Raw genomic sequence first — 25,173 nt, forward strand, 5'->3', positions numbered from 1 at the left:
ATATCATGGAGGCTGTGGTATTGTGAATTGTCTGGATGCAGTAGAGGACTTGATGAGGGTGAACAGACTGCAGCTTAATGTAGAGAAGACAGAAGTGCTGCTGGTCAGAAGGATTGGAGTCACAGCCTTATGTCAATGGGGTTGCTTTCCTTCTGAAAGATCAGGATCGTGGCTTGGGGGTGTTCTTGGGCCCAGCTGTGACCTGGAAAGCTAGGTTGCTGCAGTGGTTGAGTACCTTTGCCGAGCTTTGGCTAGTGTGTAAGCTGCTCCCTTTCCTGGGCCAGATCTGGCCATAGTAGTTCATGTTTTAATTACCTCCCAGTTAAACTACTATAATGCGCTCTACATGGTGCTGCCTTTGAAAAGTGTTTGGAAGCTGAAGCAGCCAGTCTGAAGTCAGGTGTCAACACCAGTTTTGCAATAATTGCACTGACTTCCAGTTTATTTTCAAACTCAATTCAAGGTGCTGGTGTTGACATACAAAGCCCTAAATGACATGGGATCAGGCTGAAAGACTGCTTTCTCCCATATGAATCTGTCATAAATTTGAGAGCTCGCATGGGTGAAAACTGGGCAAAATACTGCACACTCAGTCTGTATTATTTTGCTGGTGTGGATTCAACTTGCGAATTGTAAATGCCTCTCCCTAAATTTCTCATCCCAGGATTGTACAGCATTTTGCCATAGCAGTTAAAGTAGAATATAGCACTGTAGTGTAATGTGAAAAGGGCCTCTTTTATAAAGTAAAGTAAAAAAAATCCAGTGTGTATTTCTGTACCTATATATATGTAGGAAATGCTGCTATATTCCACAGCCTGGATTCTGCTTGTTGGTTTTAGATATACATGCATACAGACGCAAACATAGACACTATAAGTTTCAGAAATAATTACACTTGATCTCCTTTTACTTTATTAGTTGCCTGTAATAAGGTACACGATGCCCTTTTCTGTTTAACACATTTGAGTTGCCTTCTTTTTTGTGCTCTTTAAGGAGGAATAATATGCTGTCTAGATAGAAGGTCAGATAACATTTAGGTGTGAAAATGGCCCTGCATTTTTGAGAACTGAATAAGTGAAAAAAATGCGACAAGTATTTCTTTACAAAATAACTGTGGCAAGTGTAAATGTTGGATAGTTGCTTAACAACAGTGATGTGTGTGTTTGTTTTTTAAAAATGTCAAAGGCCATTCACTGTTCCAGTTAACTTTGTGATCCATAATATGTTGAACAGTGAGACAAATTGTTTGAGGATATGCATAGCCAAAGTAAGCGTAATCTTTGGGTTCAGAGATGAATGTAAGATATCAGATTTTGAGGACATCACATTTTCCATCCTGTTGTTACCTCCCTAAAATTGGCCATTATTGGAAACACAAGTTTGTATACAAATGCACATGTAATTAGGGTTGTTGTGGTGTGCCTTCAAGTCATTAAAAAAAACCAACGTATGGCAACCCTGGGCAACCCTGTCATGGAGTTTTCTTGCTAAATTTCTTCAGAGTGGGTTTGCAACCTGTGAGGCTGAGAGAATGCGACTTGCTTGAAATCACCTAGTGGGTTTCCATACCCAAGTGGGGATTCAAACCCAGGTCTCCAGAGTAGTAGTCCAATGCTCAAACCGCTACGTCACATTGGCTCCATAATTAGACCCGTTCAAATCAGTGGGACTTCTTATTTAAGTCCTTGGCGTGTGAAGTTTCTAGAGAAGCCTTTATCTGATTGGTTCATTCTTGTTTCTTTCCCCATGCCTCTCTTCTTTCAGTCTGCATTCTCATCCTACTCTGTTTTTAGATTATTCTTTGTCCATTGTGTGTACATTTACTCTACCTTTTAGTTGCCTGTCAGTTTATGGTGACTCCATACATTTCACAGGGTTTTCTAGGCAAAGAATACTCAGAGGTGGTTTTGCCAATTCCTTCCTCTGAAATATAGACTGCAGCACCTGATATTCATTGGTGCTCTCATCCAAGTACTAAACTGACCCTATTTAGCTGCCAAGATCAGAAGAGAGATGGTGTTTTTAGGGCAGTGGTCCACAAACATTTTTGGGCTACCTTTCCTCTTGGGTGACAACCATATTACCCCCAACACCTATTTCTTGATATTAGGTCCATTGGCTAACAGCAAATTTTTTAAAAAGTTAAAACAGTTATGTATTAAGTTATAGCAGTTCTGCTGTTCTGCTACAAATTAAGAACAGCCAACCTTGGTCACTGCTCCCTTTTGCACCTGGTCATCCTGGGCGCAGCAACTGAGCAGCTGGCAGTCACAGCTCAGTCAGCTGCTCGGTTGCTGCTCCCAAGGTGACCAGGTGTAAAAGGGGAAGCTTGTCCCTGACAAGGAAAGACTCTCAGTCCTTCTTCACCAGGGTGATGGGGGCACAGCTGGTGTGTTTGTAGGTGGTTTACTGAGGTCAAACGCTCTGGACTGGAGACTGACGAGGACTGGAAAAGGGAGAGATTTAACTACTGGAGCTCTTCTAATACAAAGGATTCTTTCCAAGAATTAACCCTGCACACTCCTCTCTCCTTCCCCAGAGATGTGGCTTCCTGACATAGCTTCAAGTCATCCCCCCTCCATTGTTTCTTCTGCTGCCTCTTCTCTTGACTTGTCCAACAAAACAAAGTAGGAGAAGCAGCCCAGCTCCAACTGCCAGTCAAGTCCTGGAAAAGCTTAAACAGGGTCCCAAATCTGAAACTCCTTTTTTGCCTCTGCTTCTCTCCCACTGCTACATGCTTTAACTCCTTGTTCCGGTCAGTCAGTCTGTCCCAAAATGGCACTGAGGGTGAGCTTGCATGGGCAGGCAAAGAGCAGGACACACAAAGTGATCAAAGAGGCTGCACAGTGATTTTAAAGGACTCTGAAAAGAGGTTTCATGCAACTCTCATTCCCACCCTGGATCTAAAGGCCAGTGGTTCCGTTTGTCTTTCTTGCTTGCCAGTACTGTGACTGAAGAGCCCTCCCCTCACTGCCCCTTTTCCCTCACTACCCTCCTGGATCAAGAGGGTGGTACCACCAACTTTGGAAATCAGTGCTTTATAGTATTTAGGTTCATTGCCTACATTTGTGTTACTTATTTCAAGCTCTCTGTTGCTTGACTTCCTTGTGTCCCAGGCCCTTTTGTAGGTTATTTGCCTGCCTTGTGTGAGGCATAATTCTAACCATTTCTTTTTATTTTCTGTACAAAAATAAATGCAAACTGTTTTAATTTTCTTTTTGAGCAGCTGATAAATTACAGCATCTTAACAAACCAATTATTGGAGAATTCAGTGTGTCAGAGAGAGTACTATATAGATAGCCTTCCATAATTTGTGCCACATAAATTTCTCATTGCTGTTTATGGCTTCTTCACCTGGTTTATGAGTCAAGAGGATTAATAAGCAAAGGTATGCTGCTCTGCAGTCAGTTACTGGTATTCATTGGGGTTTGGTTCCAGGACCTCCATGGATACCAAGATTCATGGATGCTCGAGTCCTATTAAATTCAGTGGCATAGTAAAATGGTCTCCCTTATACAAAATGGTGAAGTCAGCATTTGCTTTTTGGAATTTATATTTTTAAATAATCTTTGCAAACTGCAGATGCTTGCATTTATGGATAATGGAGGTTGACTGTACTTTTCAAAAACTGTGGTTTGCTTTACTTCACCATGGGTTTCATAGTAATTTCAACATCTCTGTTAACCAGACAGTGTTTTGGAACCAACAGTGGAAGAAAAATATAATCTGGGAAGCTAACATGTACAGGGAACCATAGACAGGATACACCTTCCCACTACTGTTTATGCATGCCCTGTGCCCCAGTGACCAACAGTGCAATGATCCTGAATTATATATAGTGTGCACATTGATGTATAGAGTATACCAGTGGTACTCAGACCTTTTATCTTTGGGACCCCCTGTTACATCTACATGCAATGTTGCATGTCGTATGTGAATAAAAATATTTTGTATATTTAAGTAAACTCATTATTTAATTCAATGCATGTGTAAATTTTACACATCAAAAAGTTTGGGGGGAAGAAGAGGGCTCAGGGCCTCCAGGTCTTGCACCTTCCCAGGGGTTCCACCCCAACATTTGAGACTCACTGCAGTATATATATTACTTTGATTTATGTGTCAAACTTCATGATCGTCTTTTCTCTCTCTTTCATTGTTGTTGTTGCTGATTCCAACTCTTTTGTCCACTCTTGTTAAGCTTGTGGCTTCCTCTCTAGTTCTCATTTTCATGTTATTAATAATCTCTGCTAACCTTGTTTGGATTCCTGTTAAAGTGAACACACTTGCCATGATACTGGTAGAAGTGGCCATCTGGCAGCCCTTGGGCTGTATCCAGCCTCTGATGCAATTTGATCGGGACCTACCAAGATGTTAATTATGGTATGATAAGAAATATGTCCACAATTTAATCTGTAAGGGAAGATAAATAAATGACTGGAAACTATGAATTGGTAGGCAGGACTGCTGTATTATAGAGAATGTCTGATCATTTACAGTTTTAAAAATGTACATTTGAATTGTGGGTTTTAAATTGTTTTAGTGTTGTTCACAGTTTGAATTCATGATCTTGTTTTAAAAAAAACTATGTTGCACTTGTTTTTATTTGTGGTTCAGAGATTTACCCCTTAAAAGAAATACAACCTCTGTAATGTTCAGTGTCAGAGTAAAACGCAGGCTTGTACCAGTTATAACTTGTAACAATGCTGAGTACCTAGCTGACACAAACTAACATGGAATAATCAGTACAAAGCTGATTGTCTCCTCCTTAGTCTAGATGTTGAAATAGCTTGCTGACAACAGAAATCATGCATTCGTGTTAATTTGCAATTGATGAAAGTACTGTATGAATATTATCTCATCATTAAGAGGACTTACAACACTTTTTAGCTTCATTGCATTTTGCAATCTTAGTTGTGATTTGTTTATCTAGGATGTGTTTTTTCTTGGGAACTGGGACTAAAATTGTGTGTTCAAGTTTCTCTTATAGTCCCTTTCAACACTCTAATCCTATGATTCTGATTTTTATTAACATGGGAAAATCATGCATAGGAATAAGTAGAACACAGAGGATAAGATATGACATTATATGTAGGTATGTAGATGCTGCACAAACATATGTCTCTTGGTATCTTAGTAAATTGTATCTTAGTAAAGAGTTACTGGTGTACTATAATTTCCCAAGTACCTTTTCTTAGACTATTATTGGGATTTCTAAGCTTTGAAACAATTGAATGTAATAATAATTTTGACATGGATATCTATTTTCTACCAAATATCTCAACAGCAGATGTCATGTGTTGTGCTATGCATCAGACAGCAGTCTAGTACCTTAAAGATACCTCACCAAGTGTAGTTGTCTCTCTTTTATGCCCCAACAGAATTCTTTAGGCCACTTACATTGTTGTTGTGTGCCTTCAAGCCATTTCCGACTTATAACAATCCTAAGGCAAACCTGTCATGGAGTTGTCTGAGGCTGAGAGTGTGTCACTTGCCTAAGCTCACCCAGTGGTTTTCCATGGCTGAGCAGGGATTCAAACCGTGGTCTCCAGTGTCATAGTCTGACGTTAAAACCACTATGCCATGCTGACATTAAACATGACTGCTGCAAAATACTTCATACATTCTGAACATTTTTCCCCTTTCAACTTCCATTGGAAAGGATGAAGAAGCGTGAACTTCTAATGCCTCTGTGTGTGCACATACAAATATGACCTTTACAAAAACAACCAAGAATGACAGCAGCACTGTTTGTACAAATGTCACAAGTTAAAAATTGAAAGCACTACTGACAAAAATAAAGAACAGTTTCCATCCTGTTAAAGAGAATGTATTCCTCGGCTTACAAATTCAGATTGACTCCTTTTGTAACTGTTTTAGTGAAGCATACTTTTATTGTTGTTAACTCATGTCAAGTCGACTTCAGCCTATAGCAACCCCGTGAATGAGAGACCTCCAAGTCATGCCATCAACAGCCCTGCTCAGGTCTTTCAAACTCAGTGCCATGGCTTCATTGATTGAGTCTATCCATCTGGAATGTGATCTTCCACTTTTCCTTCTGCCTTCTACCTTATGAATCATTGTCTTTTCTAGTGAGACATGCCTTCTCTTTATATGGCTAAAGTGTGACAGTCTCAGTTTAGTCACGTTGGTTTCTAGGAAGAATTCAGGTGTGTCTTTTGTCGAACAGATTTTTCCACCTAGAAAAAAGACACACGTTTACAACCATCTCCCACCAGAAAGAGAACTGAAGCACTACTACATCATGATGTAAGGCATGGAGAAAGAGAAAGCTGCTACTCTCCGACTCCATTTCCATGTTGCTTTCTTCTGCAATAAGGCTTTTGCTCTGGGCCCATTTATTATCTGTTGACTCTCAGCAATCAATGCTTGAATGGTCAATCTGTTCTAGGATTTTTCTCCATACTCACATCAGTCTGATTGGTTTGTAGTTTCCTGGGTCTACCTTTTTCTCTTTCTTAAAGGTGGGGACATTTCCTTATTAGTTATTTCAGCATCACTGTTTTTCAGTTTTACTTTTTATTACTTAAATTGCTATAAACTAGTCAGGCGGTGGAATATGTTTACCCAAATGTTTTCACCAGCATTGCCTTCTCAGGAATGTGCATTTCCATACAGGTTTATGTATGTTTACATATAATAATGTCTCCCCCTCTTTCCTGTTAGATCTGTTATTTTTGATAAAGGTCTGACCTTGAATTGCTGTCTTCCAGTTATGAATCTTATTCCCCCAAATCTCAATGATATCAGTCAAATTGCACTTACCATCCTTTGTTAATTTTTCAGATTTGGTTCCCATTATCAGATGCTATTATGTATTCCTTGATCTTGCAACTTCCAGGTTTCCCTGCTATATTTACCTGGAAATCATTGGGCTCCATCTCTGCTGCTTTACCTCTTCACTTGTATTGGCACCGGTGTTTCTTTCCTTAATATATAGTTCAAGAGTTAGCTCTAGGGTATCTCCCTATAATTATTGTGGATGAGGTTTGCAAGGTTCCTGCCAAAAACATTCTCCCCAGATCCTTTTAGGGATACTTCTGAAATAAAAGGAATCATTCATACTGATATCATGTGCCATTGACTCATGATTTATTGAACCAAATTTCCCAGTGACACTCAAATGCCACTTGTGTTCCTGAATTCTTCACTTTCCTACCCAGACTTTGGAGATCCATTCAGCATTACTTTTGATTGTATTATTTCTTCCCAGTATAGATTACCAGTATAGGACAGTAGATAAATAGTTTGATGAATCTAAGTGTTATCTCCATCACATCTTGTGTGCAAGTTCCAGAAACAGACCACTTCCAAGACAACATGGGTGGTGTGTACATTGGCACATTCATTTCTCTCAGTAGTGAGACTCAAATATCTGCTCAGTCTCAGTCTGGTAGTTAAATTTGTTTCACCAGTGTGATCCTGAGTATCTTCTTCAGTGTTCTGTGGCTCACAGGATGAATTCCATCTCCAGGTGAGGTGGGTACATGCTTCATGAAAAGAGTCAGGTATCAGTAATTTAGTTCCAGTGGTATGGAATATCACCTCACTGTCCTGATCTTATGCACCCTTTTGTCTATTTTCTTCTCTTCTTTGGAAACCACACACACCTTCTAGGAGGGCTTCTTGCCTATCACTTAAAGCCCCTTTATTTTTCTTGAGAAGAACACTGAGGTGTGCCTAAAGCCTTTTCATTTTGTCTGTTTAGAGATACTAGCCTGCAGTAGTACTCCTTTTTTTATGAGGCAGGAAGTCAAACATGATAATAGCCTCCAGGGCCTTGGAACCACTGTACAGCAAAATTGGACATTCCAGGTACTTCTGTTATTTCCCTGGATTTCCCTTTAATGATCTCTGCTAAACTCCCAGAGAGTACTCCCTGCCTGCTCACTCCATTTGCTCATTTTGAGGAAATTGGAGCATTCAGCACACTGCCTGTTGATTTTTGGAGGTCACACTCTGTCCCCTGTTGTGGGGCTTTGATGTGCCCTGGCACTGTTTGTGAATCAGCTGTATGCTTTATGATTGGTGCAGTCAATTCATTATTCTGCCAACCTGTTAATTTTATTTGTTTTGCTTGTTGGTTTGCTCTTAAGTGATTTGTGTATGAGAATGTTCAATATTATATACTTTCAAAAGATATGTTTTTGTTGTGGCTTTTAATTTGTTCAATAGTCATTATTTTGTTTGAAGATGCGTAATAATAGTGGGTGATTACAGCTGCCAAAAGTCTGAAAATGTTTCAAGACTTTGGCTGGAATCCTGTTGGTGATTTCCAGTGGTATCAATTTTGTTATGCAAGCTGTTGCATTTTCTAGGACGTCGCACAAGGATAGTATCCTCATCAGGATTCCAGAAGCAGCATAACTAGTGCAAAGATGTGCTGCTTGTTGTGTGATTGTTTCTTCAGTGATGTACAACTCTAATACAGTTAGGATGGTGCAAAACTATGTTGTTTACATGCTATACAGATAGTAAGATGGTTTTCACAAAGGGGGCAGGATTGTCAAAACCCATACATATTATTACAGGACAAAATAAAACAGTGGCTGGCATCTTGTTGAGCAGTTATGATGTTTTAAGCCTGACTAATGATATTGTAATTTTTCCAATTAACATTTATGATCATTGCAGGATTGCAACAACCAAAAGGGTGTCCCAGATCCTACCTTTAATGCCTTGCAGCTCCCCCCAACATAGCCATTTCCAAGGCGCTGGAGAGTCAGACGGTGAGTAATGACATGTCCAGCCAGTGCCTTGGAAATGGCTGTGGGGAGGGGGCTGCATGGCTTAAAAGAAAGGATTTGGGGTGTGTGTGTAGCTGCATTGAAAGATATCATGGTGATGTCACTGTAGCTACATCTTCCACTGCCAGATCTTAGTGAATATATTTCTTCCTTTTCTGTCAGATTTTGATTTGGGAAACATTTTGGACTTTCTATTACTAAACAAGAGATGGTTTTTGCCAAGCTGTACATTTTATAAAATAATTAAAAAATATATCCAGAGTTGTGGGGAGAATTTCCATGATGCCTGTTTTCTGCTTAGTGTTGCGCAGGATTGAGAGCCTGGATGGTCCAGGAATCTAATAACATTAGACTGAAAATCAGCAGTATTCTCAGCTAAGAGGTTCCCTGAGTAGCCTTGAGCTAGTTAGTGTCTCTTAGTCTAACCTACTTCAAATGGCACTTGTGAATCTTCACCCCCTGCTAAACCCTTGGATAAAGAATAGTATAAAAATAGAGTCTAAAATACAGAGATACTAAGAAATCAATGTACAGATGAGTGCAGCCTCTTTGCATATAAGTAGTGTATCAAGTTTGCATAAAATAAATATGTATTTGTAACAATATTTCCATTTTTAATTTTTTTTCTTGCAGAAACATGCAAAAGGGCAAGATCTGTTTGATCAGATTGTGTATCATTTGGACCTTGTGGAAACAGATTACTTTGGCTTGCAGTTCATTGATGCATTCCAAATTATGGTATGTATATGACTTTTATATTGTGGCAATTAGGATGCCCAGAAGAGTATACAAAAGGCTGACTAATATGTTAGGTCACTGTTTTCCAAAGAGGCCTGGAAACTGTCACCAGTATGAAATAAGTAAAAAGCCTGTATCCATGTACAAAACTGATACTTTATTCTAGGTATGTTGTGCATTTTAGAAGTACCTTGAGGAACCCTGAACCTTTGATATGACCCCCTCTTATGTTCTTAAGGTATATTCTGCAGTAATCAATGTCAAGATAAATGTCCCCCGCCCCCTTTCTGACTGAATTTTGTTGAGACTGAGGGTGAGGTTCTACAGGCATTATTTTTCTTGGTTGAATGGTAGGATCTTCTAATAACCAGCACCGCAGTCCTGTGCACACAGAATCCAATGAGACATAAATAGCCCAAATTGAGTAATACAGGATTCCAGCTCAAGAAGGGGGGGGGGGGCAAAGAAGACAAGGAGTTTACCATGACAGATCCTGTGTGTAAGGGTGCTCTGCAAGGCCATTACCAGACCATCTAATAATCTAGGAGGGGAAGAGATTAATAATACGGGTTAAAATATATAAAATAAATTATATTTCTAATGATTAAAATAATACCACAGGTTATGTTTAAGGGTATAAGAATGATATAAGGATGTAGACCTGTACTTTCCATATAGACATACATTTTAACATTATATAGAAAGATGTAGAATATTATGAATAAATAACATAATGGGGGAGAAGTAAAGACGAGATGAGGAATGCATGACTCGGAATCAATCAGTAAAGGGTGTACAAGAGTGGAGGTTTTATGTAAATATGTAAATTAATAATATGTCATTTCTTTATAAAGGTAATGTAAATTGAAATTGACAGACTATTGAATAAATAATAATAATAATAATAATAATAATAATAATAATAATAGATTGTAAGCCTGAGGGCAGGGAACCATCTAACTAAAAGATTTTATGTACAGCGCTGTGTAAATTTACAGCGCTTTATAAATAAAGGTTAATAATAATAATAGAAGCACACAATGGTATTGAAGCAGGTGCTAGCATTTTACTACCCGCTAAGCCAGTCTACCTTGCTGAATACTTGTTCCTCATTGTCCCTCCTCCCTGCCTCTAGTCACTCTGGGTAAACTGTACACTCTGAAATTCTTATTTTCTCTCCTTTTCTTTTCTTCTTATCTCTTCTTGTTTACAACTATTTGTGATTGTTCTTCCACAGCATTCTTTTCCATCTGCTAGCTCAGTTTGTTCCCAAAACTTTCCTCTACTCTGGTCCCAGTTATAAATTTGAAGTACCTTGACTCTAGTCCAAATTTAGCTATTTTATTTGAAGATCAAAGGGATACTATGAGAGACAAAGCCAGCATATAATTCACTCATTCAGCTGTTAATTTTAGTATATAGTAATCCTTCACTTTAATGTTAACTTTTTTGTGTTTTCAGTTCTGTTTTGTAAATTATAAGATGCCTTGAGTCCCAGTATTGGGACAAAGGCGGGAGAGAAATCATCATCTCCTGCTGCTGTACACACTCCACTTAATATCAGGGTTGACTGGTTTAAACCAAATGACTTTTTAAAAAGTCCTGCCATTTTTAATTTATTACTCATTTTTTTAAAATGAAATTTTTTTTATTACTACTGTTTTCCAACCTTCTTACTGGAACAACAATGACTGTTTGGGTTTAATATGTAGAGGGATCTTGTAGCACCTTTGAGACTAATTGAAAGAAAGAAATTGGCATCATGAGCTTTTGTAGACTTCAGCCTACTTCCTCAGATGCATTAGATGAAGTAGACTGAAGTCTACAAAAGCTTATGCGGCCAATTTCTTTTTTTCAGTTAGTCTCAGAGGTGCTACAAGATCTCGCTACATATGAATTCTACAGACTAACACGGCTATATCTTTGAATTCTACCACTGTTTGAATTTAAATATTTTCACTTTAATACAGTCTGCACTCTGTATCCGCAGACTCGCGACCCGCGGATTCCAGCATCTATGGACGGCAAGTTCATGTGTGTGGGGGGGGGAAGGGGCAGCAAGGGAAGAGGAGGGAGGAGAAAGTGGCAGGGGAAGCGGCTGTGGGGAAGAAGAGGAGGAAGAGGAAGGAAGGAAGGAAGAGGAGAAAGAGAAGGAGCAAGGTGGTGAGGGGAGAGGAGGAGGAAGAAGAGGAGGAGGAGGGAAGTGGTTGGGGGGAGGAGGAAGAGGAGGCAGCCTCCTGCTGCCCACCACAGTGAGAACAGTGAGACTGGCTTTAGGAGATCGGGCCAGCAAAGTTCCATTGTCCCCAATGGTGGCATGGCCACACGGCTGTGCCACCACTGAGGACAATGGGACTTACGGCTCTGCAGATTTTGGTATCCGCAGGGGGATCTCCCTTGAATACCAAGGCCTGATTGTAATTTAATGGCAGTTGTTCATTGTTAGACCAGTATCCAGTGTCAGTTGCTTCTTTTTAATCACTTTATTTTTTAGTGCAATAAATGTCATTCAGAAACAGATCTTTCAATTAACATAAGTTCAATCAAAACAACTTGCATTAAAAGAGCCCCTTTTAAGCTAGTTATCATAACATCTGAATTGCATTTTGCTTCTTGGTTTTCTGATTTAGTTCTACCATGGGCCCCTGCAATCCTGTATGGGCTACCAAATTGTCTGTATAATTCCCAAAGGGCCGGAACAGATGGCCCGTTAAAGTCACCTTCTGGATGTCTTGGGAGCATGGCTTTTACATGCTGCTCGCTCCCAAGACACCCACAAGCTGGGCAGAAGCCACCCAGCTGCCCAGATGTAGGGGGCTTCAAGATGCTTCAGCGACAAGGGTGTTTAAAGATTGCTCTTTCCCGGCCCTATTGAGCCAGGTTCAGGGCAGATCGGGGCCCTGGAGTAACTGGCCCCTATCTGCCCTTTTTGTATCACAAAGAAGAAAGTATAAAAGTGAGGCTGGGGCCATATAGGCCATATAGCGAAGGATTGCTGTATCCCTCTCCCCAAGTGTATCTTATCACAGGCCTGATTTGAACTGTATACCTGGGATGCCTCTTCACTTCTCTCACACAGAGTAGTAATGTAGTTTCCTTGGGAACTGCCCCAACCTCAATATGTAAAGCAGCTTTGCAATGCTTAGATACAGTTTGAAGAGAATAGCAGCATAGTTCAACAATTGTTTACTACTGATCTGAATACAGTATTCCATTTGTTGTAATTACCTAATTATAGAATAGGACAAGTTGTGCTGTGGCTTTAAAATGTTTAAAATGTTAGGTGCATGTGAGGCTGAATTATCTCTGGCATTAATTGGACAGCAGATTGGAAGAGTTGTTATATACAGTGCAATTGGACAGTCCCTGAAACTGTCATTTTAAAAAAAAGAATGCTGATTTATTTGTGACTAGGAAAGTAAGTATTTCAGTTTTGGTGTTGTTTTTTAATTATCAGACTTCAGTCCTTCAGAAATCAAAATAATTTAGACTCCGTTTTATGATCTAGCAGAAATGCAATAATATAGACTTATTTATTTGCCAGATTTATATCCCATTTTCTCCCCAAAATGCAATTTGAGGCACCTTACAGTAATTTATAATAATAAAAGACTATGCCTGCATATTTTTGGCTGCTATAACTCTTTGTAACACCATGCTAGACACTCTGAAATTTAATAATGTTTCTGCTTGTTATCCAAGTTAAGTTGTAGGGCTGAATTTGGAAGTCAAACTGCTGAAATTCCAAAAGGTCCTTCTTATGGACCAAGTTAGAGTGAGGTCCCACATATACTCGCTAGGAATGAAATCCTATTGAACTTGATGGCACTTATTTCTGAGTAGGTATGCATAAGGATCATCAGAGAGGCAAGGAGACAGGGACTAAATACCAACTGAGTCCAGTCTCAGTCCCCCAGCTGAGCAGCAACACAAAGAGGACCATCAGAGAGGCAAGGAGACAGGGGCTAAACACCAACTGAGTCTCTGCCCCCAGCTAAGAAGGATAACAGAGTGCCACTGGAGGACCAGGCAGGCAAGTGAAGGAAGGAAAAAGGCAACCAGCCATCTCTGCTGACTCCCAACCACAGAGAAAGAAGCAAAAAAACTAAAGGAGGGATGGGGATGGGATGGGGATGGTCTAAAGAAGGAGGGAAGGGAAGGAGGGAAAGCCAGGAAGGCATAAGGGGATGGGTAGGAAAGCAAACAAACAAGAATGGAAGGAATAATATAGGGAGACAAACTTGGCAGTTAATGGGTTGGGCAGTTCTACAATAAAATGCAGCATTGTGGGCAGTGAGAGGGTGGTGTTATAAATAGCCATCCATCAGGGTGCTGGATTTATCGTTAGGAGGACTGTTCAGAGAGAAGGCTAAGGAACAATCCACCATCCCTCTATGAGCTGTGGAGAGAAAGAGAAAGGGAGTGAAAGTAAAGACCCAGGAAAGATGCTGTGCCCATTTACCCTGTAGCCACCAGCAGGAGCCCAAACAAACTAACGCTTTTTGGTCTACCTCAGTAGTTTGGGAGTTCAACTCTGGTCCTGTGGTGAGCCTAACCTTTGGTGGTGGTGCTGGAGAAGCGTATGTTTATTGTTAAGCACTGGAAGAAATAAAACTTCATTACTTGTTTTTTTGACTTGGCATCTCCTTGAGAGTTGATGGTATCAAGGACCTATGAGATGACACTCCCCGTCAGTGAAGTAAACAGAATCACAGTGCTGAAAAGGGATATGGGGCTTTTTCATCTGCTGTTTCTGCTGGGGTTTGGCTTCATATCCTTTCCTCTCTGCTGCATGGGAAAGTAGAGGGGAAGTGAGCTGCTACTCCTAGAAGCTGCTGGGAAAACCATCTAAAAAGCATCTAGATCGCTCCTGTATTTTTCCTAGTGGAAAAGAGGGAAGAATGATGCAGTTCAAGCCAACCATCCAAGGATTCCCAGCCTTGTATTCAGTTGGTTTTTGTAGGTGCCAGCTGAAAATAGTAACTGTGTGGAAATAAGTTGAAGGGGGACACACTATAGACTATCTTGTGGGATAAAAATGAAGTTAATTTTTTCTTTAATAACAGTTTGATTAGGAACAATATTCAAATAGTGTGTATATTTCCTGATAAGTTAAGTTAAAATTCTGAACTTGGGTAAAATTGATTGTCACATAGTTTTCATATTGACATACTGTACAGAAAATAATTTAGAACCACTTGAATTTGCACATTCTTGTGTGGCATGTTTTACACTCAGACATGGTGATCTTTTCTTCAGGTAAAGGCCTAAAGCACTTAGTTATTGGAAAATATTGATTTCTCACATCTGCAGCTCAGCAGCATCAGCACAGTGTACTCACAATTTAAGTGACTGAATGACTCTCTGTTATCAAGGAATGCTCTTTGAATGTGTCCTGTGATGGAGCTGGAGGATAGTGACAGATCAGGAAGAGATGTATTCAGTTGTGTTTGACTAATCACACAAAAATCACACATTTTCCATTGCTGAAATGCATGGTTTTTTGGGACTCTTCCAACATTATCTCTTTGCATTCATCTGGCCAATATCCACCACCCACCCCCCTGCTTCTATATCACTGCTTCAATTACTCCACTAAGAATCAGTGTGCCTTTTGTTGAATAAACATGCTGCTTTCCATACATAAATTTTGGTCTCAGTAACGGCATCATCAAGTCCACTTCCATGTAAATATTTTCTCCACACATAGTGGAGAGTGGAGTGGATAGGAATGCAGTTACATGGAGGAACCTTTTTCATAAGAACTTTGATACCAGGTATAAATATGCATAAATCCCTCCTCTGCCTCTTTTTTAATTGCCCTTACATAATTCAGTGTCAGATGGTTACTGGCTAATCACTTCAGGTACTTTGGACTGTTTCAGCCCACTCTGGTCACAGCATTTTCTTCCAGTATAGCCCACACAGTAGCACCAATGGCAATCTGCAAACTTGCTGCTTTAAATTGGCTACAGAAACAGTAGGTTTACTTTCTTTCCTATGATTAGCACAGTTCCTCAGCATGACAACATTTGTCCTGCAACTGGAAATGAACTGTTTGCATGCCTACCTTCAAAAGTGCTCCTCCAGATCATATAGTATAAGAGGGTCCTATTTTTTATAGCAAGGGTCCTTGATGGTTGGAGCATCTGAAAACACTAGGAGCATTTTCTTTTCTTGGATGTGAAGGGAAACACAGGCATTTTCATGGATGAGCAAAACAAAATGTTTTCTTCATTGGGTTGCTATTCTCAGTAAGGATATAGCTGACTTCTGCTACCAAAAGATCTGTTTCCAGAAGCTGCCTTGGGTCCCACTCTTGGAGAAAGGCAGCATATAAGTGAAATAAATGAAATATTACATCTTAAATATTTTGAAACAACTAAAATTTCCAAGATTGGCATTTTAACTGTTCAGAGTTGCTGGGCATTTCGAAAGGTAGAGCTTCATACTTTTTATGGGATAAACTTCTGTAGCAGAAATTCTGCATTGAGTGTCAAGATGTGCAGTGTGACCATATATGTCATGTCACTGCCATTAAAAAAAGCATTTGCGCCTTGTGCTTCAGAAATTCTGAACTTAACCCAACCATAAGTTATTCTAGTTTTATTACACATAGTAGGTGGTAGATAATCAGAATGTTGATTCGTACTGACTGAAGGACATCTGGTTGATACAGATCTATAAGCCTTGTGTGAGAGTCCTTCACTAGCTCCAGATTGTTGCTTTCTACACTGTTTTGACATGTGGCCTTAAAAATGTTTGTCATGTAACACATCCAGTGTTTTTTAGGCTCTATTTTTACAACATGCGTTATTCATGTATTAATAAATGTTATCCCTGCTATATTCTTGAGAATGCCATCACCAATAAAAGCTTGCTTGATAGGCGTACAGGAGAGAGCTTTTTCTTGTGTTGCTCTTGGATTGTATAATGCACTTCCTTCAGAGTTGTAATCAATTTGCACTCACATTGTTTTTATACAGTCAACCCTCTGTTTTTGCGCGGGATCTATTCTGGACATACACACCCTGTGAAAATGGGACTCACATGTATTCAAGCCCCATAGGTTTGAATGGGGCATGCCCCTACGAGCTCAAAGGAGGTGCATGCCACCCGGGGGGGGGGGTGCCCCATTGGATTTAATGGAAGTCACCTGTCCGTGTAGAGTGTAATCAAGAATGCGGATCTCAAATCCACGTGAAAAGAGGGGCGACTGTAGTCCACAAGCCATGCCAAAATTAAGGTTACAAGATTTCATGTGTTATTTTTTTAAGGTGTACATCTTTGGATTATGCGTCTATGTGATCATATGTTTAAGTTTTTATGATATCACAGGATGGCTGAAACAGTCTTTATCTAATTTTTCCTAAATTAACCTATAATATATTATGTCCAGTGTGAAAATTTAAAACTTTTTAGAAAACAAATGGGTTCTTCTACAATTTAAGAGTAACAATGAATTATTATTTTGATGGCATGTGCCATATATCTGGAAAAACATTCCTCCTAATTTGGTGTCGTTTATAGTACAGTGAGATAACCATATCGACAGGCTAGCCATTGGCAGGTTGGGACTACTATGGATTGCCCCACTCCACATTAGCCAGTGGTAGTGTGCTGATGCAGGGGTACTTATACATCACTGCCCATTATTATTATTAACCTTTATTTATAAAGCGCTGTAAATTTACACAGTGCTGCCCATTGACTAAGATGGGCTTGAGCTCCTACAGGTTTTACCATCGGTGGGGGTGGGAATGGGCAGAAACAAACCCCATGGATTAGAAGGGTCCACTGTATTTGAGAATTGATCTGATCAAAATATACCCAAAATATATGAGACAATTATAATGTGCTTTTTTTGCCTTTCTAAAAAACCATAGCATAAGTTAATTTTGATATGCCACGGTCAGATAATATTTCAATATATCCGTAGTTCATGGTTTTTTTACCTTGTGACTGAATACCAGGTAAATTTGTGTTGTAAAAAAAATTTTTTTTGTAATTCTATGAGTTCAAGTACTGTTTAATATGCATATACTGAACAATAGAGACTAGTTATTGTCTGATGTTGGATATTTTATTGTTTTTAGCTGTTTTTAATTGAATTTTGAGGTAAACACTTTGTGCTTTTACTTAGTCTGTAACCCCGCTTTGATCCACTGGGAGAGGTGGGGAAACATAAATTATTATTATTATTATTATTATTATTATTATTATTATTAATTAGAGAATGCATTCCATGATTAAAAGGACATCTAGTGCAACTGCCATTCAGTTGAAGATCATTGGGTGTCCTTAGCTTAAATCAGGTTCTCGGCCTTTTGGCTAAGATTAAGTGTAGGTTGTAAAATTATTTATATATATCCGAAAAAGAGAATAATTTTTAGCCAAGGATTTGTATTAACAGTGTAGATTATCAGCATGAGGGAGTCATTCCCATTGATTTATCAACACTGTTTTGCCTTGTTTTGCAGAAGAATACTAACTGGGATTCTGTTAGTGACCCACTGAAAGGATTTGATTATTTTGAAGAGAGGAATTAAATACTTTCTTGGTGCAATCCCAGCCCATAGCCATTTATTGGCCAGCGGAGAATGACAGACATAGGAGAAGTGTCTGACTGTGTACCTGTAACCAGACTCAGAAGAACAAAAACTCCTCCTATAGATGCTTAGGGTCCTCTAGGTATGATGCTATTGTGGATCTACTTATAGGTACACAGTAAGGTGTTTCTCCAACATCTGCCCCCAGGAGGATGGTGAGTGTTGTGAGAGGGGAGACTATAATAAGAAGTAACGACCCTCCCTCCCTCCAGTTCATCTGCCATGGTCTAGGCCTCAGAAAAAGAGAAGAACTACTGGACTTATTCCCCTTCCCCACTGCCATTCCCTTCTCCTTTTGTGTCATGTCTTTTTAGATTGTAAGCTTGAGGGCAGGGAACTATCCAATTAACTATCTGTAAGCTGCTCTGAGAGCCTTTGTGGCTGAAGAGCAAGATATAAATACAATAAATATAATATAATATAATAGTTCTGCTTTGGTGAACCTTTACACTACCTCTTCTGATGCAGGATGTCAGACCCTCGTGTTATTTCTGATATGCGTATCAGATTATGAAGACTAAGCAAAAAGCACCTGGATAAAATATAAGCAACTTCAGCATACTTGTTTGCAATGATATCTCAGTAGTGCAAAACAGTGGCTATTTGCCCTCCAGTAAATGCTCCTAGAACAAACTGAATTATGCATGTTAGTCTTCCACATGGTTATGCTAGATGACCAACTTGTCCATTGAACACCGAAGTGTGCACCAGTATTTCAAGCAATGTGCATTTTAATACAGCCAAGAACTTACCCTTCCCCACCCCATTCCCTTCTCCTTTTGTGTCTTATCTCTTTAGATTGCAAGACTGAGGGCAGGGAAATGTCCAATTAACAATTTGTAAGACGCTCTGATAACCTTTTGGCTGAAGAGCGGAGTATAAGTAAATAATAATAATAATAATAATAATAATAATAATAATAATAATTCCTTTGGAGGAATGCCTGTAGAAGAGCTAACAGAGAAACCGAAACACAAAGGGGTTGGGCCTCATTTGGTAGGCTAGTCTGTGCAGCAGTGAAATAACACTTGCAGATTTTCATATGACCAGAACTAAAAAAGACAAAGCAGGTGACCAGGTTTTGGTTGACCTGATGGTGAAAAGTTGGCTGAACACAATGAGCCAGGATCAGGCAGATTTCTAGGTTGTCTATAGGTGTAGCAATGCCCTGCGATGAGGCCCTAAAACAGTAGATAGGCAAGGAAAATCAGATTATTTTTTTTCACAGCAGTAGAGGCTCAAAAGTGAATGAAGAAAGTATGGTAGTGCACAATAGTGCATACTAGTGTGCAAGCAGACAAATAGTCAAATGCCTATTGACCACTAGATAAAGGCAGACTGTAAATTGTAAAATGGGTGTGCACTTTAAAGTCCTCTCAGTTGTTGGATTGTAAATCCCACCTTCTCTTATCCTTGGCTGTCCCAGCTAGACTGATGGGAAATTTAATCCAACAACATCTGGTGGATAACAAGTTGTCCACTCTTGCCATAAAAGGCAAATGAAATCCTGCAATGTTTATTAAGAAAAGTGTTTTCTTTTCATAGCACTGGTTGGACCTTTCAAAACTCCTTAAGAAGCAAATAAAAAGTAAGTATGATGAATCTGCATCTTGATTCTTAAATGTTTTCCAAGTAGAGATTCAAATTGCTCTCTAGTTGCTATCTTCCTAAATTTATGATATTTAGAGCAAGGTAGTTGTGTGTGTAATCGAGCTTTAAGCATTTTAATTCTTCTACAGGTAACATTTCATGCATTCATATTTTTTTTGCCAGCTTTGACATGATTAGAAATATACGGTGTGATCCAGATTTGCCAACAGAGAAATAGCAATCAAGACAACTTTTAGGTTGCTGGAGGGAACCTAAACCAAATAATGAAAGAGGAGAATTGGGGGAGGAATCGGTGATAACAGCAGGGGACTTTGCAGAAGCTGGCTTTGCATCCTTGGAATACTGCATATAGTCCCTGGGTTGTGCAACTCTACTGTATAGTGATTGTACTGGAAGAAAAGAAGTTTGAGTAATGATGTGAAATGGAGGTGCTAGAGGGAGTGCTTCTTTCAGTGCTAAAGTTATATAGGGCCTGAACAGACAGGCCAAAATAAAGCTGCTTCAGGTCACTTTGGAAGTATGCTATTTAAATTACAAATGCATCTTAAGAAGCCAGAAGCTGCACCAAAACTGCGCTCTAGTCCTTAGGACTGGAGCATGGTTTTGGCATGGCTTCCAGCCTCTTAGGACGCATGCATCATTTAAACAGCATATCTCCAAAGTGACCCAAAGCAGCTTTATTTTGGTCTTTCTTTTCGGGCCCATATATTCTTTAGACATCAACATGGCATATATGTGATAAACCTTTTTGGTTGCCACTGTTGCATTTAGGTTTCCTCTCGGTTGACTTGTTCTCATTTCATAGCCTACTCTGCTTTCTCACTTCAGCAGATATGTTTTTGGCCCCTCCTTCCTTAATCTGCCTTTTACACCACACAGTTCTGACTGTGCCAGAAGCTTCAGTCCTGTCACAGATCCCCTTAGTGAATTGAAATATGGGTATGATTTTTAACTTGTTTATTGCATGGCTTCTCATTTTAACATTTTTAAATTATTTATTTATATAGGTGAGCCACCATATATGTTTAACTTTCGAATCAAATACTATTCGTCAGAACCAAACAACCTCCATGAGGAATTCACAAGGTAGAAAGTACTTTTGAATTGCAACTATAATACCTGAAATGGGGATGGCACTGAAGATAAATGTTGTGTTTTGCTATCCTGGTGTTACTTAATGTTGTGTGCAACATTTGCTCAAATGGGGTTAAATTGGCTGTAATCAAATTTGTTGTTGTTATTGTTGGAAATCTTGCATTCCTAGCAGGATTAGTGCCTATAATTAAGGCTCTGTTGGACCTTTGCAGAATTATACAATTGTTATAGCATTCCTTTGATTAAGTGACTCTGAGAGAACCTGTCAGAGCAGCTTGTACTCAAACCCCATTCTCTAGATTAATTGTGATTCTAGACTCCACTAACTACTTAAACACATTCTAATGGCTGAGAGCCCACACTGTTAATATCCAAAGAGGTCAGCTCTTGGATTCCTGTATCTTTTGCCCAGCTAGAAGGTACTGGTTTATATTGTGTATCAGAGATTTTTGCAAGGCAGCTGATATCCTCCTGATCGGTTACAAAATTATAGCTAACTCTGTCTATAATGCAATAAACAAATGAGTACTTTATGATGATGTACAATAAGTATACACCATCTTTCAAAGTGGCTTTTTCTAAGGTTGCCTCCAGAACTTTGGCAACTAACTGCAACAACTATTTTGGCAGGAAAATGGGCTATTTAAATCAAAACTTGGGGGTGTGATGGGAACCACAGAAAGGGACTTTAGGCCACATATACCCATGTTTTGCAAACATTTCCACCCCTGCTACAGAGTATTCGCTAATGTGTGGGCATAAATTTAAAATAAACATAAATATGTTTAAAGACCCGAGAGCATGTGGATTTCAGAGCCTATAAAGTGTAAAAGATGCCATTTGGAAAGGGGAAAAAGGGTTGAAGATGGTGCGAGGAGGTAACTATCATCCCTTGGTCCCACGGCTGGTTTTAATGTCATTGAAGAGATGGGTAGGGCCCAGTGGATCCACGTTGTAAAAAGCTGTCATCCTCACATTTCAGAAAGGAAGCAAAGAACCAAAAAAAAAATCCCCCCTTTTCTTCCTTCCCACTCTGTCCTGCTACTTATGCCTCAAACTTTAAAGCATATCAGGGGAATGATTCTTCTGGAAAGTGTGGGAAGACAGTACTTCCTCCTATTTTCAGGGGATTAAAAAGTTGCTCCCAGGTTGAGAAAGAGCTGAAATGTTTGTTGGTGGCTAGTCCCCATTTTTTTTTTCTTTCCAGTGCCAAGATTAGTGGTTCCATGTCTATCAGCTTTGCAGCAAAATGCAGTCACTAATAGATATGTTAGTACCTTCTGCATTCTTGGGGGACTTTGAGGTGGGGAGGCAAGACACCAAACAGTAAGCAATGACTGAGAATTCCAAGTGGCTTCCAGGAGCCAAGGAATATTGAATCCAGCAGTAAAAAGGAGGAAGGTAGCCTGTTTGATCACTTCCCAATTTACAGTGGGCCCTTGGTATCTACTGAGGTTTAACTTCAGGACGCCTCATGGATGCCAGATTCCGTGGATGCTCAAGTCTCATTATATATAATGACTTTTTTTGGACTATTACAAAAGGGTATGCTGTTTCCAGAAGTGATAGAGGCAATAGATGCACTCCTATCTCACTGTGTCACTACTACTTTATTACTCTTCAATTTCTAGTATAACTAGAAAAGGAATGCTTAACTGCTGGCCAAAAGTATGTTTAACTAATTTCTTCAATAAACATCTCTATAAAAATCCTCAAATGATAGGAATAAGCTCTCATTCTGGCCATTCTTTCCAGGAAAATGCATAGAAGTTAAAAATTATATGTAGGGATTTCAAGGCTAAAATTTGCTAAATTGCTTCTTGATATGATTTGATTTTTTTTTACTAGAAAGTGCTTAGAAAGTGCTGATACAAAAGAACTATGTTATTTCAAGAGTTTGGGGAACAGTTAGAAAGTGAGAGTGATATTTATTTATTTATTTGCTTATTTATTTGCTTATATATTTGCTAGGTACCTGTTTGTATTACAGCTGAGGCAAGACATTCTTTCAGGAAAGTAAGTTCATCATCATTTTTATAATTATTAAATCAAATTTTCTGTCAGAAGATGCTCAAAACAAAGTACATCTGTTAAGAACATAAAAACCTTATGATTTTTTTAAAAAGTCCTCGATCTTATTAAGCACAAGATTTCAGCAAGCAGTGTGCAGTTAACTTAATTTCAATCAATCAATCAATCAACTTTATTATGATCATAGATCAGTCATAAAAGGACAATAACAAAACATAGTGGAAAATAAAGATTTAAAAATGTAAAAAGAAGCTGCAAGATACAGAGATTATTATATATACATATAGCTGGCAGTTCAACAACCAGCTTCTAAATCAGTACCTATTAAGTTGGGTTAGAGAGAGTCATAATGAACATTAACATGATTGAGAAGTGTTTAAGTGGCAAACCATTTTGTGCCTGTGTTTCTAAACATCAGATACTCAGATTACACTGTAAAATGTAGTAGGATGTGAGCATCACTGCTCTGTGTATTGAGATAGGAGAGAGCTTTATTTGAATAAATCTTAATGATATATAGTATCAGTTATGTAATAATAAATAATTTATTTTGACCCAAATATCATCTTAAAAAGTTCTCTAGGATGTAACCCTACAAGAAGCATGCAGAAAAAGACCAACAGAGAAAATAGCAAAGACCATGGTATATAATACTATGGTTGAACACCATTGCCCACAAGCAGCATATGTGACATTGGCTTTTGCAACAGTGCTCTTTTGGGAATTGAAGTTGACATTGCTGACCTGGCACTTTCCAGATGCAAACAAATATAATAATCTAATTGCTGGCTGGGGATGGTGTGGTTTACAATAAGATTGTTGTATTTGGGACCATAGCAGGAACTTCCAGGTTGGGGAAGGCAGTTGTAAAGCTTGACATTTAATATCCTGTACAGTTACATTTTTGTCTCTGATCTACTGCATCTCTTTTTGGCTTTCCGCGTCCACTCACCCACAGCCTATGCATATGGGGTTGACTTACCCCCTTCTTGTTTAAAATACAGAAGCATAGAATATGAAAACAAAATCTTGTCTAAATGTTCCTAAAATGTTTTCTTTATTTTAAAGAAAACTAGTAATATTTTTACACCAAGAAGTAGCGATGGTCTTTTTATTACATTACTTTTGCAATGTAACTATGTTAAGGTTCCCCCCCAATAGTTTCATTCCAGTAACTGTGGAATAATCAATAAAAATCACACTACAGCTAAACACAACAGCAGCGGTCATCCTTGGGGGCAAAGAGCAAAGAAAACCTTTATCACTTAACCTAGCTATCAAGATGACAATGCAGAGTCAGGAAGAGAAGAAGACATGTTCTTAAAAAAAAAAAAAGCTTAAGATGTCAGAAGAAAGGCGTAGGCGTCTCATAAAGCAAGCAGGATTTGCACACACACCCCAAAACAGAAGAGTTGACAGGAGGTAAATAAAATGTAAAGACCAGTCAATGAAATTGAAACATGTTGCCATGTTACGTGTAGGTAGTTTGGTAAATTGGATTTGTTCAGTATGCTTATAGTGCTGTTTTTCTGAAACAGCTAAAAGTACTGTGCTAATGGGAAGAGGTCAACGTTTGTCTTATGGGTAATACCACCATGTTTTTTTTAAAGCCATATATTAAAAAATGGAATGCAAAAGACATTGGAAGTAAGTTATCTAGGGGTGGAAAACACAAAATAAAAGAAGATAAGTAACAGCACACATGACCCCCCAAATGTTTAGAAATAAACAAAATTGCCATAATCTTCAAATAGTTAAACCATGATTCCCAAAGTGAGTGATATGCCCCCCCCCGCAGGGGCCGGTGAGGATGAAAGGATGTGGCAGGGGGGGCGTCAGTCAAAGTATTGATACACGAGGGAACCAGCAGCCTTTAGGACCACAGTGGGCATGAGGGTTGCATGAAATGTCTTTTTGAGGTCCCTTAAAACCACCGCACAGCCTCACTGATCATTTAGTGTGGTGGTGTGTCCCACTCTTGGCCTGCCCCCCATGAGCTCACTCCCTTAGCTGCATGTCACTAGTGATGGCAGTGGTGGTTAGGAAACTTGCGAGGGTCGGGCACAGTATGTCACTTCTATGGCTCAGAATGGCACTATTTTGGAACAGACTGACTGATTGACAGGAGCAAGGAGTGTTTAAAGCATGTGGCAGTGGAGGAGAAGTGGTGACAAAAATGAGCTTTCAAATTTGGGACCCTGCTTAAGATTTGTGAGCTCTTCTGGGACTTGGCTGGCAAGATAGAGCTACTCTGCTCTGCCTGTTTTCTTTCATTGTACAGGCTGAGAGAAGAGGTAACAGAAGAAGCAATGTTTGTGTAGAGA

General features: G+C 39.2%; 1 protein-coding gene across 4 annotated transcripts in view; it reads left to right on the plus strand.

Moving 5' to 3' along the window:
- EPB41L4B (erythrocyte membrane protein band 4.1 like 4B) overlaps positions 1-25,173 on the plus strand; it is a 166,411-nt gene that overhangs the window by 66,222 nt on the left and 75,016 nt on the right. For 3 of the 4 annotated variants that reach the window (XM_042472585.1, XM_042472586.1, XM_042472588.1), the window contains exons 2-5: positions 9,399-9,503; positions 19,658-19,700; positions 20,731-20,809; positions 22,790-22,834. In XM_042472585.1, coding sequence (XP_042328519.1) covers positions 9,399-9,503; positions 19,658-19,700; positions 20,731-20,809; positions 22,790-22,834 — 272 coding nt within the window. Of the gene's footprint in view, positions 1-8,652; positions 8,748-9,398; positions 9,504-19,657; positions 19,701-20,730; positions 20,810-22,789; positions 22,835-25,173 lie in introns of all 4 variants that reach the window. The other variant, XM_042472587.1, reaches the window with a different exon arrangement.

The sequence above is a fragment of the Sceloporus undulatus genome, chromosome 6 (assembly GCF_019175285.1).
Source record: "Sceloporus undulatus isolate JIND9_A2432 ecotype Alabama chromosome 6, SceUnd_v1.1, whole genome shotgun sequence".
Lineage (NCBI taxonomy): Eukaryota > Metazoa > Chordata > Lepidosauria > Squamata > Phrynosomatidae > Sceloporus > Sceloporus undulatus.